The following is a 15,978-nucleotide window of genomic DNA, read 5'->3' on the forward strand; positions in this document are numbered from 1 at the left end:
TAATCCAGGGTGTTTTGTACGAAATAGAGTCCCAAGAACCTATAACATTTTCCCACGGCGCCTCCGGATGATTGTGCGTAGCTCGACCACTTACCTCCGTAGAGAAACCACCAGCATCGGGGCGGCTGCATAGCTGGGCGGGGAGCCCCCGGTGTTGAAAGGCTGTGGATGGGAATTGCGGTGGCGCCAAGCCCCGGTGTTTGCAGTGTTCGATGTCATGGTCCAACCGCTGGCTGCGAACCTGCCTTCCCTGTTGGTGTTGTCCCCTGATTGTCTTATTGCGGTCGCTTTTTTTTGCCTGGATATCTTCATCGGGCGCAATTCACGGGCAGACTCGGAAGGTCGAAGCGCTGCCCATGATATCAACGGGTTGCTGGTGCGTGCGGTTGGATACCACCACTCATCCTCCCACCCCCACTGTGACATCGCCGTCGCTGTTGTCGCTCGATCACTAAGCCTCTCGACTGATCTAGATTTTTTACCCCCCTCGACTTCACATGGGAATTCATCTTCCCCCAATACCCTCCACCAAATTTGTGGCCCCTCTTCACCCGGGCTCCTCTCACTCCGACTTGCCGCCACTTACAACTACGCCCCGTCGGCTGAGCGATCGCAGGTTGGAAGATCACAGGCCCGCCCCACGGAGCTTCCACTTCGCCCACTTTACCCTCCCCTCACTTGCCTGAACAGCCGGATGAGTGCCGCGATTGCAGCGCAAAGGCGGTAAAATGATGCTCTCGGACTTGGAGAGGGTCCTTGGGGAAGGCCTGGTACGGCTTCCCTTCATGCACAACTATCGCTACGGACCCCAAGCAGAGAAAGATGTGCTCGAGCTACTCTTTCACTCCTTGACCGGTTTCAACGCGGATTACCTCCGACTACTCTTCCCCGAGGGAACTCCGACCGGCCCGTGGAAACTAGCCGAAGCCCAGGGTGCGAAAGAAGGTGCGGAATATACCGAAGCGGCGCGGGGAAAGCGTTGTGGACATATTTTCAGGGCCGGTGAGGCAACGTACCGGTGTATCACCTGCGCCGCGGATGATACCTGCGTGCTCTGCAGTCGTTGCTTCGACGCTTCCGATCACACCGGTCATCAGTATCAGATCTCTCTGTCGTCGGGAAATTGCGGCTGCTGTGATTGTGGAGATGAGGAGGCATGGCGGCTGCCGTTGTTTTGCGCCATCCATACCGACAGTGATGATAAGAAGGGCAAGCAGCGGGCGCAGACGCAGCTCCCGCGGGATTTGATGGATAGTATCCGGTTGACCGTCTCCCGGGTGCTGGATTATTTCTGCGATGTCATTTCTTGTTCTCCGGAGCAGCTGCGACTGCCCAAGACCGAGGAGGGTATCAGACAGGACGAGGAGGCATCCCGGCTACGTCCGGGCTGGTACGGAGATGGAGATATGCCGGAAGATGAGCCCGAGTTTGCACTGGCCCTCTGGAACGATGAGAAGCATACCATCCGGGATGTCGCTCATCAAGTCAGCCGCGCCTGTCGGGAACGCGATCGCTTCGGTAATGATAGAGCCCATGAGACGAATGATATCGGCAGAAGTGTGGTCAAGTACTCCAAGGATTTGCAGAGGTTGCTGGCGGTGTCCAAGATCATCGAGCAGATCAAGGTCACGGTCACGATCCGCTCTGCTCGCGACACGTTCCGCGAGCAAATGTGCGGGACCATCGTGGAGTGGCTTGCCGATATCTCGGGCTGCAGTATCCTTGATGATAATGAGATTTTGCGCCACACGGTCTGTGAGGCCCTGCTGAGCACATGGCGACATGGCAGCAATGCCGTCAATGCGGATATTGGAATGAAGGGCATCGACGACCATCAGAGGTCGGAGAATACCCCGTACCGCACCGTTATGCTCACGGTGTCCCCGCAGGGACAGGTAGTTCTGGCTGCAGAAGAAGACGATGACGATGAAGAGGACATTGACAATGATAACGAACCAGGTGGCGATGGGGATGGAGATGAGGAATTTGGGGAGACTCATGATGATGATGCCGACGATGAAGACGACGATATGGAGCTTGAGATTAGTAGACTACGTGGAGAGGTAGACGAGGATGAGGACATGGTAATGGGCAACGCCGATGATGCTTTTGACATCGCTCAGACTATCCTCGGTCTGGCTGGGCGGCCTGCGTCTTCCGGCCCTCGGGCTCAGCAAGGACAAGGTGACGCAGAGCAAACCGCATCCGAGAATCAAGATGAAAACCAGGATATGCAGCCACCAGCTAACGAACCCGGCGCGAACGAGCCATGTGAGCTTCCGCCCATGTCCTATGTGGCGATTCCCAAAACCCCTTCAGGCGTGGTCAAGCCTTCGCCGGCGAAGACCCCGAGTCACTGGCAAGTCCGGCCTTCCCTCCCGGGCATTGGGGAGCATATTCCTCCCTACGAGGACTTGTGGCAGCGTACCCGCCTGGACTGGATGATTCTTTTCGATCTTCGTCTATGGAAGAAGACCCGGACGGATCTTCGCGATCTTTACATCGGTACCGTCGTCAATGTTCCGCAGTTCAAGCGCATCATGGGTCTACGCCTGTCGGCTCTGTACACGGCGCTGGCACAGCTGTACTTGATTGCAGACCGAGAGCCCGATCATTCCATTGTCAACCTCTCTCTCCAGCTTCTCACGACCCCCTCGATTACGGAGGAGATTGTCCTGCGCGGGAACTTCCTCACCAAAGTCATGGCCATCTTGTATACCTTCCTCACTACGCGGCAGGTTGGTGAACCGTACGAAGTAAACCCGAACGCAACCCTGGCCTTCGATGCCGGTTCTGTGACCAACCGACGTTTGTACCATTTCTTCCTTGATTTGCGATACCTCCTGCAATCAGAATACGTACAGAACCGCGTGCGGACGGAGGAACCGTATCTTCCCCAGTTCCTGGACCTCGTCAAGCTGTCGCAGGGTATTTGCCCTAACGTGCGGGCTGTTGGGGAGCATGTCGAATACGAGACAGACGCGTGGATCAGCGCGTCGATCCTCATGCGCGAGATCAACCGGTTATGCCGTCAGTTCTGTGAGGCCTTCCGCAACCCGGAGGTGGATGGCGGCACAAAATTACTGCGAGCACTCCGGACGGCAACTATTGCGGCAGTTGTTCACTCCACAGGAGTTGAGCGCAAGCGGTTCGATCAGGCGGAGATCAAAGAGTATGTCCGATTCAAGACCCTACCGCCGCTCGACTTTGAAGTCGACCAGCAACGGGTTCCCCGCTACCGTGTCGTAGACTTTGTCGTGGAACGTGGCTCCATGAGCTTCCATCACGCTCTCCACTATACGCTCTCGTGGCTGCTGGAATGTGGCCGCAGTGTGAGCAGCGTCCTCATGCGGGACGTGCTTCTGAGTGCTGCTCATGCTGCCAATGAAAAGTATATCCACGACAATCAGCTGAGCCCCGAAGACTTGCTGCTGTCCATGTTCGATTATCCTCTCCGGGTCTGCGCCTGGCTTGCGCAGATGAAGGCCGGCATGTGGGTGCGCAACGGTCTGAGTCTACGGCATCAGATGTCCCAATACCGCGGTGTGTCATCCCGCGACTTTGCCTATTATCGCGATATCTTCCTGCTCCAAACCGCGCTGGTGACATGTGACCCGAGCCGGGTTCTTGCGTCGATCGCAGACCGGTTTGGTATGATGGACTGGATGACCCGCGATTACATGCCCCGTGCCGGCTATGAAGACAATCAGATCATCGATGTCGCCGAGGAGTTTGTGCACCTCTTGGTCATCCTGCTGACGGACCGGACGTCGCTCACCGCGGTGGACGACAGCGACAGTGCGACCCGCGAAAACATGAGCCGCGATATCGCCCATGTTCTGTGCTTCAAGCCTCTTTCTTTCTCGGACCTGTCGACCCGTCTTAGTGACAAGCTGCTCGACTCGGATATGTTCCAGACAGTGCTTGACGATGTTGCGGGATTCCGACCGCCTGAGGGCCTGAACGATACGGGAACGTTTGAGCTGAAGCCGGAATACATCGACCTCATTGATCCTTATAGCGCCCACTACAGCAAGAATCAGCGTGACGAAGCAGAGAACATCTATCGGGAGTGGGTGGCTAAGAAAACCGGAAAGAAAGCATCCGACATTGTGTTTGAGCCGAAGCTACGGCCAATTACTTCCGGCGCGTTCTCGGAGCTTCCTCGGTTTACCAGGACGCTCGTCTTCGCCCAAGTGGTGCATCATTGCTTGGACTATGTCGTGTCATCGAAAGAGCGTACCCCGAATATCCCATCGACCCGTGTCGAGACGTTCCTGCAGGTGGTCCTCCACTTGATTCTTGCAGCTTCGCTCGAAGACAGCAGTGAAGAAGATGCAATGTCTGACGAATCCTCCCCGTCATTTGTGTCGCACGCCTTGACCAAGGCCAAGGACACTACTCAGGCTGGTCCCTTGACTATCGTTGGCCTCTTGGAGAAGATCTCTGTCATGACTGAGTTCTCCGCCTGTGGGCCCAAGATCCGTCATATTCTGAAGAGGCTGTGGCAGAAGCGCCCTCAGGCTTACGCCTCTGCCACCGCTTCTCTCAAGTTCCCGTTCGATCGAGTCGACACGAGCTCTCCGGCCATTGACACCGACAATGAGAAGGAAATGAAGAAGAAACAAGCCCTGGAACGGCAAGCCCGGGTCATGGCTCAATTTCAACAGCAACAACAAAATTTCCTCAACAGCCAAGAGGCCATTGACTGGGGCGAGGAGGACTTTAGCGACCTGGAGTCCGAACCGGAGACGGCCCCGGAGGCCAAACTGTGGAAGTACCCTAGCGGGACCTGCATTCTTTGTCAGGAAGAAACGAATGACTCGCGTCTCTACGGCACATTCGCATTGATCCAAGACAGTAGCATCATGCGGCTGACAGACATCCGGGACCCTGACTGGATCCGGGAGGTCATCCGGACCCCGGCCAGCTTGGATAAGTCCGCGGAGCACCTCCGTCCATTTGGAGTCGCGGGGGAGAACCGCACCACAGTCCGTCGACTGGACTCGACCGGTGGCGAAGTGATCAGCGAGAAGGTTGGCCTGAGCAAAGGCTTCAACGCGAAGAACACACTTCGCGGGCCGGTCACCACGGGCTGTGGTCATATCATGCACTACTCTTGTTTTGAGGTATATTTCACTGCCACCCATCGCCGCCACACGCAGCAGATTGCGCGGAACCATCCGGAGCGTCTCCTCAACAAGGAGTTTGTCTGTCCGCTGTGCAAGGCCCTCGGCAACTCATTCCTCCCCATCATCTGGAAGGGCAAGGAGGAATCATACCCTGGCGCCTTGGGTACCTCTGTCTCTTTTGAGGATTTCATCAACACGGAAATCAAAACTGCCCTCTCCCAGCCCCGCCATTACGCACTTCTTACCGAGAACAATGACTCGCAGCTCCAGTCGTCCTACCAGGAACTGTTCACCACCTACCTATCCAAGACACTGGTCCCTCCGCTGGCGACCAAGGTCGAACAACTCATGTCGTCGACATTCCCATCCACTGCTCCCTACCTGCCCCAGGCGAGGATGCCGATGCCTGGCCTTTTCCCATCGCAGGAAGACAGCTCGACCACCAGCCCGCTGCAACAAGCTCCCGCTCTCAGCGGCAGCCCCATGTCCGAGCTGGTGCAGATCTACAAGCGACTGAAGCAGACCATCCGGATGAACCACATCCCTTCCACCTTCAATCACCATCCGGATACGACGGAGACGAATGACCTGCTGCACACCGATTCGTTGTTCCAGAGTTTCGGCTTCAGCATTGCTGCTGCTGAGATCTCCCAGCGCGGCGTGGAGTCGGAACCGGGGACGACGCTGTTGGACAAAATCCCTCAGTTGACCCTGACGCATCTCCGGGTCTTGGCGGAAAGTGCCCTGTCTTATGCTGCGGTGGGGTGTGTCTACAATGCCAATGGCCCGCATACGCACAGCGGAGATGAATTCCAAGAGTTGCACCGCCAGAAGATCTGCCAGCTCTTCATCGGCCATCCCTGCTTGAACGGCACCGCTCTGCTGAATGACGTGCGTGACATCGAGCCGTTACTGGCGAAGGACACGTTCGTATTCCTGGCCGAATGCTCTCTCTCGCTCTTGCCAGTCCTGCCAATCGATGTTCGCCACCTGATCCAGATGTGTTACGTGGCAGAAATGGTCAAGGTCGCGGTCACCTTCATTCTTTGCCCTCAGGGCTTGAAGGAAGAGCTGGCGCAGCATGGAGACGACCAGTACTTGTCGGCATTTGATCAGTCGGATCCACGATACGAGGCCAGTCGCCACTTTTTCAACTCCATCGTTGCTGAGTTGAAGGCCAACTCCGTGGGCCGTGCGGGCGGGTCCTCTTTCCCTGCGGAGACTGGCTACGTCCGGGATGGCGAGGATGCGGCAACCCCCGAGGTTGTGATCTCGCTGAGACGACTTGTGTCAAGCTATGCCTTGACGTTCCTCCGGAAGGTGGTGATCCTGCTCCATGTTCAACACGGTGTTGAATTCCCCAACACTGGCTTCCACGATATGAATGCCTCGGAGCTTGATCGCCTGACCAAGGTCCTGAATCTGCCGTCGGTCGACCAGATCTTTGCATCCGTCAACTCGGCACGGGAGAGTGGCAATCCGTTCGATTCCGTGATCTCCGGATGGATTTTCCACTGGAATGCATCCCGCTCAGGCATTCGGTTGGCCGACCATAAGCTGTGGCCCAGCCTCCCCCACCCGGCCATCTTCGAACTGGTCGGCCTTCCCAAGTACTACGACAGTTTGATCGAAGAGGCCAACCGGCGGCGGTGCCCGAAGTCCAAGAAGGAGCTGAGCGACCCCAGCATCTGTCTCTTCTGCGGTGACATTTTCTGTTCGCAGGCTGTGTGCTGCATGGAGAACAAGCTGGGTGGATGTAACCAGCATGTTCAGAAGTGAGTCATCCCCGGATACATTGACAGACGGTGCTAACAATGACTAGATGTGGCAAGAACATTGGCTTATTCATCAACATCCGCAAATGCACCGTGCTCTACCTCCATAATGGCAATGGATCCTGGCACTATGCACCCTACCTCGACCGCCACGGCGAGGTGGATCCGGGTCTCCGACGCAACCGTCAGCTGATCCTCAACCAAAAGCGCTACGACCGACTGCTTCGAGACGTGTGGCTGTCACACGGGATCCCGGCGACGATCAGCCGCAAGCTGGAGGCGGACATCAACAATGGAGGATGGGAGACGATCTAGATTGGTGGACAGGACAGGACAGGACATATTTGCTACCCTAACTGCATGGTATATGATGTTGCTGGAGTGAAAAGCTCGTGACTGTGCATTGATCGGTTAGTTGATTCTTGAAGATACTATTTATATATGATTGCCTGTGACTGCAGGCTTAGTTATGTCAGTAATGCCATGATTCTGGTGTATCCTGACTTTGCATCTACCTTTTGTAGACATCTTCGATCATTATTAGCTGCAAAGCCGAGCCCTACGTATCTGAAATGACAGCTCACCGTGCCTCTTAATCCGTACGCGAAGGCCAACAGACGAAAATCAAATCTACTGGATCAAAGTGACTCTCGACCCCAATCATAATAATCAGATGTACTATAAACGGAGGAATATGATGATCGCCAAGATCAGGAAGCAAGCACAATGATGCCTAATACAGGCTGGCTGGATACAATCGCAACAGTAAGCTGGAGGTACTTGATCAAAGTAACCACACACACACAGAAATAAGGTACCCTACTCTACTCCGTAGGGATCAGGTATACATCTCCACCAATCGGACCCCCGCCATCCGGCCCCGACAGAACCCCCCTGCTCCGGATGCGCGGCCACCCGCGAAGGATCATCTCGGGTGTTGACGAACAGGGTTACCGACTATACTCCGTACTCCGTACTGACTAAGTATGTACTTTGCAGGATCTAACTATACAGGACTGTATACTTCAGGATGTATATAAGCCCATTGATACCATTCAGCACTTACGAATTAGCAATATCATCATCTATGCTATCTACGAAAGTATAATCTACAATGACTACATCCCTCCCCCCCATCTCAACCCTCCTCGGCCCTCCCGCTCCCCCATCCCTCCCCCAACTCCCCTACCAACGCTGGGCATCCCAACACCCCCCGAAGGACCCTGTCCACCTCTTCACACACAAAACCGTCCTCGTGACGGGCTCCAACACGGGCCTTGGTTTCGAGGCCGCGCTTAAATTCGCCCGTCTGGACGCGGGACATCTCATTCTTGCGGTCCGGACACCTACCAAGGGTGAGGTGGCGAAGCAGCGCATTGTTGAGGCGACGAAGTATCCCTCGGAAAGAATCAGCGTGTTGAAGCTGGATCAGGGGAGTTTTGTGTCGGTGCGGGGGTTTTTGAGGGATTTGGAAAAGGTGCTTAGGGGCAGGGGACTGGATGTGGTGGTGTTGAATGCGGGGATGGCGGCACCGAGGTGGAGGGTTTGTGAGGAGACGGGGTGGGAGGAGGCGGTGCAGGTGAATGTGCTGGGGACGGCAATGGTGGGGATGGGGGTGATGGGGTTTTTGAAGGCGGGGGGGAAGGCCAAGGGGGATGGGGAGGGGGAGTTGGGGCAGTTGACACTGACGGGAAGTGTGGGGCATATGTATGTCAAGAGGGAGGATATGATGGGGTTGTTGGATGTGAAGGAAGAAGAAGAAGAAGGGGGGTTGTTGAGGGTGGTGGGTTCGAGGGAGTTCTTTGGAGTGGAAAAGTCCTATAGTGTGATTAAGGTGTTGACCATGTATGTCATGCAGGGGTTGATGGAGTGTGCGAGGAGGGAGGAGGATGGGGAGGTGGGGGTGTGGGTGAATGTGGTTTGTCCGGGTTTTTGTGTGACGGATTTGGGGAGGGAGTTTCCGTGGTATTTGGTCTGGATGACTAGGGTCATGCATTGGTATTGTGGGAGGACGGCGGAGCAGGGGGGGAGGTCGTTGGTGAGTGCGACATTGTTGGGAGAGGAGGGACATGGGGGGTTTTGGGTGAATGATGGGTTGGCTAGGTGAGTTGACTCGTGGAGATCCGTGGTTGGGTGCTAATTGCGTAGACAGGGGGACATGGTGACGAGTGAGGAGGGACAGAGGTTGCAGAAGAGGCTGTGGAAGGAGATCCGGGATATTTGTAAGAGGGAGCTGTCCATAAAGTAAGAGAAAGGTTCTGGAATTGCTGCTAATTTATGGTGGACCTGGAGAGGGGGCCGGCGGGTCAGCCTGATTGATGATCATTGCTAGCGGTGCATAGGTGCACTATCATTGATAATATACGCTTTCTCGCACTATATGATGGTTTACGATGATATAGGTTGCCTGCCTGCCTGGGGAAGGGACTTAATTCTCCCGGCGCGGCTCAGTCCACACTATCTTCCCACACATCACCTCTTCCATCAGAATGGCTCTTCATCTCGTTTACTATCAAGCCTCGGGCAATAGTATACGCAAAGAGGCAAGCAACCTGACGGCACGGCAACTAGAGTCTAGAACGGTCACAACCTGCTGCAGCTGCAGCCGCAGCCTGCAGGTGAGATCTTAGCACATTGCAAGCTCGAAGCCGACAACCATTATCAGGCAGCGGCTCAAGCACACAAGCCTCGTGGCCCCGCCCTTATCGCTTCATCCGACGGTTCCCGCCCATCGCCGTTCCCACTTGGTGCACCTACCTTTCACTATGACTCAAGAACGTCGACGAAGCACGCGGAGCTAAGCAAGGATGGATCCGAGTCGTCTTATATAAGATCAGGCAGACCGACGGAGGGAGGCACCAGCTCATCGATCCTGTCAGCCATGGCGTGGGATCTGACATCTCCCTCTTCTCCATCCTGGGTCCTCGGTCCTTCCGTCATTTTTATCATCTCTGCTGTATGGAGATGCATCCGCCTGCGGCGCGAGCCGATTAAAGTCATCCCCAATTATAGGGGGCTCTGGAAGGTGGTATGTCTTTCCCACATTCGTTCAATTGTTCCCGATTCTCGGATTCTCACATGTCGCGCCTCAATCTCTAGCTGCTTGCCTTTGTATTTGCTGGACTCCACCTTCGAGTTTTGATCTCGGTCATTGCTGCACACAATCCCATCGCCATCGCCGCCTCCGCAGTTGCGTTTACGGCCTCGCTTTTCGTCCCCCTCCTGTCATTTATCGAACATGGCCGCTCCGTGAGCCCATCCGCAACTCTCAACATCTATCTCTTGGTGGCACTGGCTCTGGGTCTTATCCGCCTGGCTTGGATCCATGTCGTTCTCCATGATGTCTCTTCGCCGTGGAATGTTGCCATCCCGGCGGTGGCATTCGCACTTCTGATCTTGGAGGCCCACGACAAACGATCTCTTTTGCGTGAACCATGGCAGAATGTGTCGCTGGAGGAGACCACCAGCGTCCTGAGCAAGGCATTCCTCTGGTGGATACTTCCACTGCTTCGAAAGGGAAATCAACAGATACTCATCCTCGATGATCTCTTTTCGATGCATAGTGAGCTGTCTTCTCAGTCGCTGCGCGATCGGATGCTGAGATTCTGGGGCAAACGATGTAGGCAATGACTCAGTCAGTTGACGCTCGGTGCTAACTCCCTCAGCAACCCCCGAGGGTAGATATAGTCTCCTTGCCGCAACGATCAAATGCACCTTTTGGCAGAATGCCAAAGTCCTCCCAAGTCTGTCTCTACTGCTCATCTTTCAATACGCGCAACCCCTGTTCATCAGTCGCATGATTGCCTTTGTGACGGCCCCTTTGTCGAGCGAGGAACAGCGTGCAGAAGCTATAAAACTCGTCATTGCCGTGATTGGCATCTTTGTTGGCCAGGCTGTACGGCAACCCTTTATCACTTCATAATCCTCTACTAACCGTGGCAGATCTGCAATGCTCTTACTGAAATAGCCATGACTAAAGCCTCCCTGGCAGTCAAAGGGTCTGTGATCGGCATCATTCATGACAGAGCGCTGACAGTGGGTAACAACGCCCAAGGCTCTGCAGTGACACTCATTGGCAATGATGTTTTGGACATTGCGCAATCTGCCCAATCCTTCTATCAAGTGTTACTGGCCGCTCTTCAACTGGTCGTGGGGGTTTATCTGTTGGCCTCCAAGCTAGGCTGGACCTGTCTTGTCCCTTTTGCGCTAGTCTTTGGTATGTCATTCCCCTTTCAAGTGGACGTAACTGACCCGCATAGTATCTTCAAAGGGCAGTAAGCATGTCGCAGCCAACGTGGGCCCCAGTCAAAACTCATGGAGCCTTGCAACCGAGGCGCGGGTCTCCTTAATGACAGCCATTCTTGAAAAGATGAAAATCATTAAAATGATGGGTCTGTCCGAGCATATGGCCGCTAAGATCAACACCGCTCGGGGAAGCGAGATGAAATCAAACATCAGACTTAACTCCATGATAACTCTGCTGACCTTTGTTTGTGCGTCCACTCATTCCCCATGCGTCTCCCCGCTGACCCGAACTAGCCGGGATGGTCAAGAATTTGGCCCCTGTCCTGACCCTCGTGATATTTGCCATACAAGCCAAGCTCCGGGGCCAAGATGGGCTCGACACCAACACGGCTTTTACTTCAATTGCCATCATCACATATGTTACTCAGCCAATAAATACTGTGCTCCTACAGATCCCTTTCCTATTGTCAGCGCTTACAGGCTTTGATCGGGTTCAGAATTATTTGCTGAACCCTTCACACCAGGACCGACGATTGTTGATTGAAGCCCAGGTCCCGAAGTCTGATGGAGATCGTGAGGAGAGCCGGGTCCAAAACCGATCTCTTGCAATCGAAATTCAAGAAGCAACCATCCGTCCTGCACCGGATGCTGAGCCAGTACTGGAGGGTCTTAATGTATCAATCCACCAGGGGTCCCTCGTTTTCTGTGCCGGCGCCGTGGGCACTGGTAAAACCACACTCGCCAAAGCCATTCTTGGGGAGATCTCTCCGGATCGCGGTACCGTTTCCGTCTCTTCTGCATCCATTGGGTACTGTGCGCAGTCGGCCTGGCTTATGAATGGCACAATCCAGCAGCTGATTTGCGGCCCACCTGGCTCAGGAGATGTCGATCAGCAGTGGTATCAAAGGGTGGTTTATGCGTGTGATCTGAAGAATGATATTCAAAGAATGCCGCAGGGCGATCAAACGGTGATAGGTAGTGGTGGAATTATCCTGTCTGGTGGCCAGCGCCAACGCGTCGTAAGTACTGCCTCGATGCTGACACGCTTCATTAACTAATTAAGCCAGGCTCTGGCTCGCGCGGTATATTCGAAACTGAATATCATGGTTCTTGATGATGTACTTAGTGCGCTAGATGCGCAGACAGAGACGCATATTGTTGACCGGCTTCTGGGAGAAAATGGGCTTCTTCGCAGTATTGGGGTCACAGTATTTCTGATTACCCATACGAGTGAGTCCGTGAATGTCATGATACAGCAAGGCTGAGCTAACATGGCCAGCTCAACATTTCCCGTTGGCCGATTACATTCTGGTTCTAGGAGAGGACAGGCGGGTCTCTGAACAGGGAACGTGGGAGCAACTTCGAGCCCAAAGCGGCTATATCAGCAAGCTACTCCTCCATGAACCTGACCGATCCCAGCAGAAGATTGCCGATGAGAACGACAACAGCGAAGTCAAGTCTTCTGCTCCAGAAAGGCCGGAGCGGTCAATGGATCTAGTGCGACAGAAAGGAGATCCTTCGCTTTATTCGTACTACTTCGACTCCATGGGTAAGCTCAATGCGGTGATCATGATGTCCGGAATGGCTGCCATGGCTCTCTTTAGCATGGCGACACAATACTGGCTCAAGTGGTGGACGGATGCAGACGGCCATGATCAGTGGTTCTATATGACTGTCTACATTTTGCTTGCCATGGCCACTTGGGTCACGAACATTGGCTGGGTCTACATGTTCCTGGTGGTCCTCGCCCCCAAATCCAGCATTGTGCTTCATCAGCGTCTTTTGCGTACCGTTATTAGTGCGCCTTTATCCTTTTTCACCACCACGGATATGGGCACCACTTTGACACGGTTCAGTCAAGATCTTAAACAGGTTGATCGGATGCTCCCTGGAGCTGTCGCAGGCACGGGTCTTAATGGATTCAGACTCATTGGGCAGCTGCTTCTACTAGTTGTCGCCCAGAGATACATGGGCCTCACCTTTCCCTTTCTGTTGCTCGCTCTTTACGGCATCCAGACATTCTATCTTCACACGACTCGGCAACTCCGTTGGCTGGACATGGAGTCGGCCTCGCTGGTCAGCAACAACTTCCTGGATACGATTGAGGGATTGACGACGATCCGGGCATTTGGCTGGGAGCATGCCTTTGCTACGGACAATAGCAGAAGCGTTGACACTTCGCAAAAGCCAGAGTATAATCTCCAGTATCTTCAGGCGTGGTTGCACCTCGCCATGGACCTCACCATCGCTGGGTTGGCCTTATCCCTGGTTCTCTTTACCATACCATACAGGGAGTATTTCAGTGGCGGTGAAATTGGAATCGCCTTGAACGTGCTTCTGACTGCAAGTATTACGCTTTTGGTTACGCTGGAGTCGTGGACTCGGCTTGAAGCGTCACTGGGGGTGATATCTCGCATTCGAAGTTTCGAACAGGGGGTTGCTCCGGAAAGCAAGCCAGGCGAGGACCAGCAGCCTCCAACAGCCTGGCCTGACAAAGGCACCGTGCAGATCACAGAGATTGTAGCAAGTTACAGGTGAGTGTGAAGTAGGGTCTAGGGCGTTCGTTGCTAACATTGTCAGTTCTGAATCTACTGCTCTCAATCAAATTTCGTTGGATATCGCGCCTGGCGAAAAGATCGGCATCTGTGGTCGAACAGGAAGGTTCGTATACATACCCATGCCAACATTCATACTAACATTTGTTATAGTGGAAAATCTTCTTTGCTTCTCAGCGTCCTCCGTCTCATTGAGCTGTCTTCCGGAACCATCACGATCGACGATCTAGATCTTCAAATGCTCCCACGCGAGGCGATCCGATCCCGCATTATCACCATTCCACAAGACCCTTTGCTGATGAAATTCGACACGCTGCGCGAGAACTTAGATCCGACGGGCACGATCAGCGACGAGAAGATTATCGCCACCTTGGAGAAGGTCAAGCTATGGAGTATCTTTACCTCCCGAACCTCTAGCACCGAATCGGATGAACCTACACCATCCTTGGAGAACCCTGACAAACCTGAAACCTGTCTCGATGCTCTGTTGAAGGACTATCCTCTTTCTGTCGGACAGCAACAGCTATTTTCGCTCGCGCGTGCCATGCTCATGCGGTCCACCCGGGGGAAACTTGTGATCCTCGACGAAGCGACGAGTAATATTGACAAGGAGACCGATGGCCTGATTCAAGAGCTTCTACGGGTGGAGTTCCAGGGGTATAGCGTCTTGACGGTGGCGCATCGGTTGGATACCATCCTGGACTCTGATAAGATTGTGGTCTTGGATCAGGGGAAGATTGTAGAAGTGGGTCCACCGCAGGAATTGCTGCAGAAGGACCAGGGTGCGTTTAAGGGTTTGCTTGGGAAGTAGTATGGTACCTACCCATTCAGGATGCTCTCTCTATCATGGTGTTTTATGTTATGGTCTTCATCTACGTCCAGCCTTTCTCTACTCGCTATTTGCTGTCACGGCACGTTGTATATTGGCTATGTAGCAACAATCTCAGCCCCTATCAGATTATGCCATGCACCAATAACACACAAGCCCACAGAAATATGGCGTAGGTTTGAGTACCTCCCAATACGCATTTCAGTGAGATGCATAGCATCCCCACCTCCAGAGTAATCTGGCTAAGCATTTCTCCAGCTCTAGGGAGGGCCAAGCGCCATTATCGTGGCTTTACGGGCGGTCCGGGCGGTTCGGATATCCTATCTTCCATGGTTTTACTTCGGGATACGTTTGGACCAATTAATTTCCCTGGCGCTGCGTTCAAGCCATCAGGGAGGGGAATCTGGGATATGCTCTATATTAAGCGTCCAATTTACGCGTGCTTTCCATCTCTACATTGACCCTGTTCGTTGCCTGATTGAGGCTGCGTGGGCTTATATCATGGAAGAGGAACTAAGTCGAACCTGTACATGCTGGGTAATTACTGTGGCCGATTCGAACTTTCTCACCAAGTGGCCATATAAGCTATCGTATGATTGAATGCGGCGATCCTGGTAATCCAACGCTGAAGTTCCTTCACGGTGCTTCATCCATTCACCAACATGAAGCAATCACTAATTAATTCATCAGTCGAGAAGGACGCCTTCTATTTCCAACGTAGACCCCGTATAATTCAATAGCTTGCTGTTAATTAGATTGCATCTAGATGTAAGTTGCTAGTTCATCCTCGCGTCGTAGATTCCTCCATCCTTTTCTCCTACTTCTTGCTACATTCGAAGACACTAAAACCTTTCGCATAGAGTCGACATGCTTGGAATATATTCGATATACCACGCTGTCCGTTCATCGCATTCAACACGCACTCTGGAAGACTTTTCCTTGATTCTCTATTCTCCAGACCCATGGCCATAATTACCATGTTCCGTCATAGTCTCGCTTCCAAGCCCTGGCCCAGCGGACTCGTCGATAAACACGTTGGAATTATTCGTTGCATCTGCTGCAAGACATACCTTGGCCAGTTAATGTCTTATGTCCCGTGGACAAGGTTATCACTTCATAGGATACGGATCATAAGGGAGGTACTTCGTTAAGGGTAGTCATGAAGGCCCTCTTGATGTCCTGTTATGATACTTTGTCTTTATCGGACGAAGTATACTATTATACCGTGCCTGAATGCGGCCAAATTGTTCACTGAGTTCCTCCTCAAACTCCACGGCCAAAGAAAAGCGGGTGCATTATCCATACATATCACAATTGAGCTCTTGCCGTGGAGACAATTGACAGCTCAGCAGGGTATAGAAATCGACTTCCTTGGTTCAGATGTGGGAATTGATGCATATGCATTATACATAGTACAGCCACCTCTCTCTGGCCAGACATTA

The 15,978-nt window shown here is 53.5% G+C and overlaps 3 protein-coding genes across 3 annotated transcripts; all 3 read left to right on the forward strand.

Annotated features, from left to right (window-relative positions):
* Nucleotides 1-277: 277 nt before the first annotated feature.
* On the forward strand, nt 278-7,400 carry BO80DRAFT_464605 (putative ubiquitin-protein ligase E3 component (UBR1)). Its single transcript, XM_025722664.1, has 2 exons — nt 278-6,907; nt 6,955-7,400. The coding sequence occupies exons 1-2, from the start codon at nt 729-731 to the stop codon at nt 7,220-7,222; spliced, it is 6,447 nt and encodes a 2,148-aa protein (XP_025575681.1). The 5' UTR covers nt 278-728; the 3' UTR covers nt 7,223-7,400.
* Nucleotides 7,401-8,021: 621 nt separating this feature from the next.
* Nucleotides 8,022-9,155, forward strand: BO80DRAFT_354744 (NAD(P)-binding protein; the record flags this gene model as incomplete). The annotated part of the gene is made up of 2 exons (XM_025715716.1): nt 8,022-9,010; nt 9,056-9,155. 2 exons carry the CDS (start codon nt 8,022-8,024, stop codon nt 9,153-9,155), a joined length of 1,089 nt encoding a protein of 362 aa, XP_025575682.1.
* Nucleotides 9,156-9,788: 633 nt separating this feature from the next.
* Nucleotides 9,789-14,518, forward strand: BO80DRAFT_355055 (putative multidrug resistance protein; the record flags this gene model as incomplete). The annotated part of the gene is made up of 10 exons (XM_025715731.1): nt 9,789-9,935; nt 10,007-10,526; nt 10,573-10,802; nt 10,850-11,123; nt 11,167-11,400; nt 11,447-12,171; nt 12,220-12,382; nt 12,432-13,686; nt 13,733-13,813; nt 13,861-14,518. The coding sequence occupies 10 exons, from the start codon at nt 9,789-9,791 to the stop codon at nt 14,516-14,518; spliced, it is 4,287 nt and encodes a 1,428-aa protein (XP_025575683.1).
* Nucleotides 14,519-15,978: the final 1,460 nt, after the last annotated feature.

This window comes from Aspergillus ibericus (assembly GCF_003184845.1).
Source record: "Aspergillus ibericus CBS 121593 unplaced genomic scaffold BO80scaffold_18, whole genome shotgun sequence".
Taxonomy (NCBI): domain Eukaryota; kingdom Fungi; phylum Ascomycota; class Eurotiomycetes; order Eurotiales; family Aspergillaceae; genus Aspergillus; species Aspergillus ibericus.

What these genes read in the sequence shown, in the direction of transcription:
- BO80DRAFT_464605 (XM_025722664.1), top strand. Translation starts at nt 729, where the DNA reads ATGATGCTCTCGGACTTGGAGAGGGTCCTTGGGGAAGGCCTGGTACGG. An exon ending in TGTAACCAGCATGTTCAGAA is followed by an intron (nt 6,908 to 6,954) that starts GTGAGTCATCCC and finishes AACAATGACTAG; the next exon opens with ATGTGGCAAGAACATTGGCT.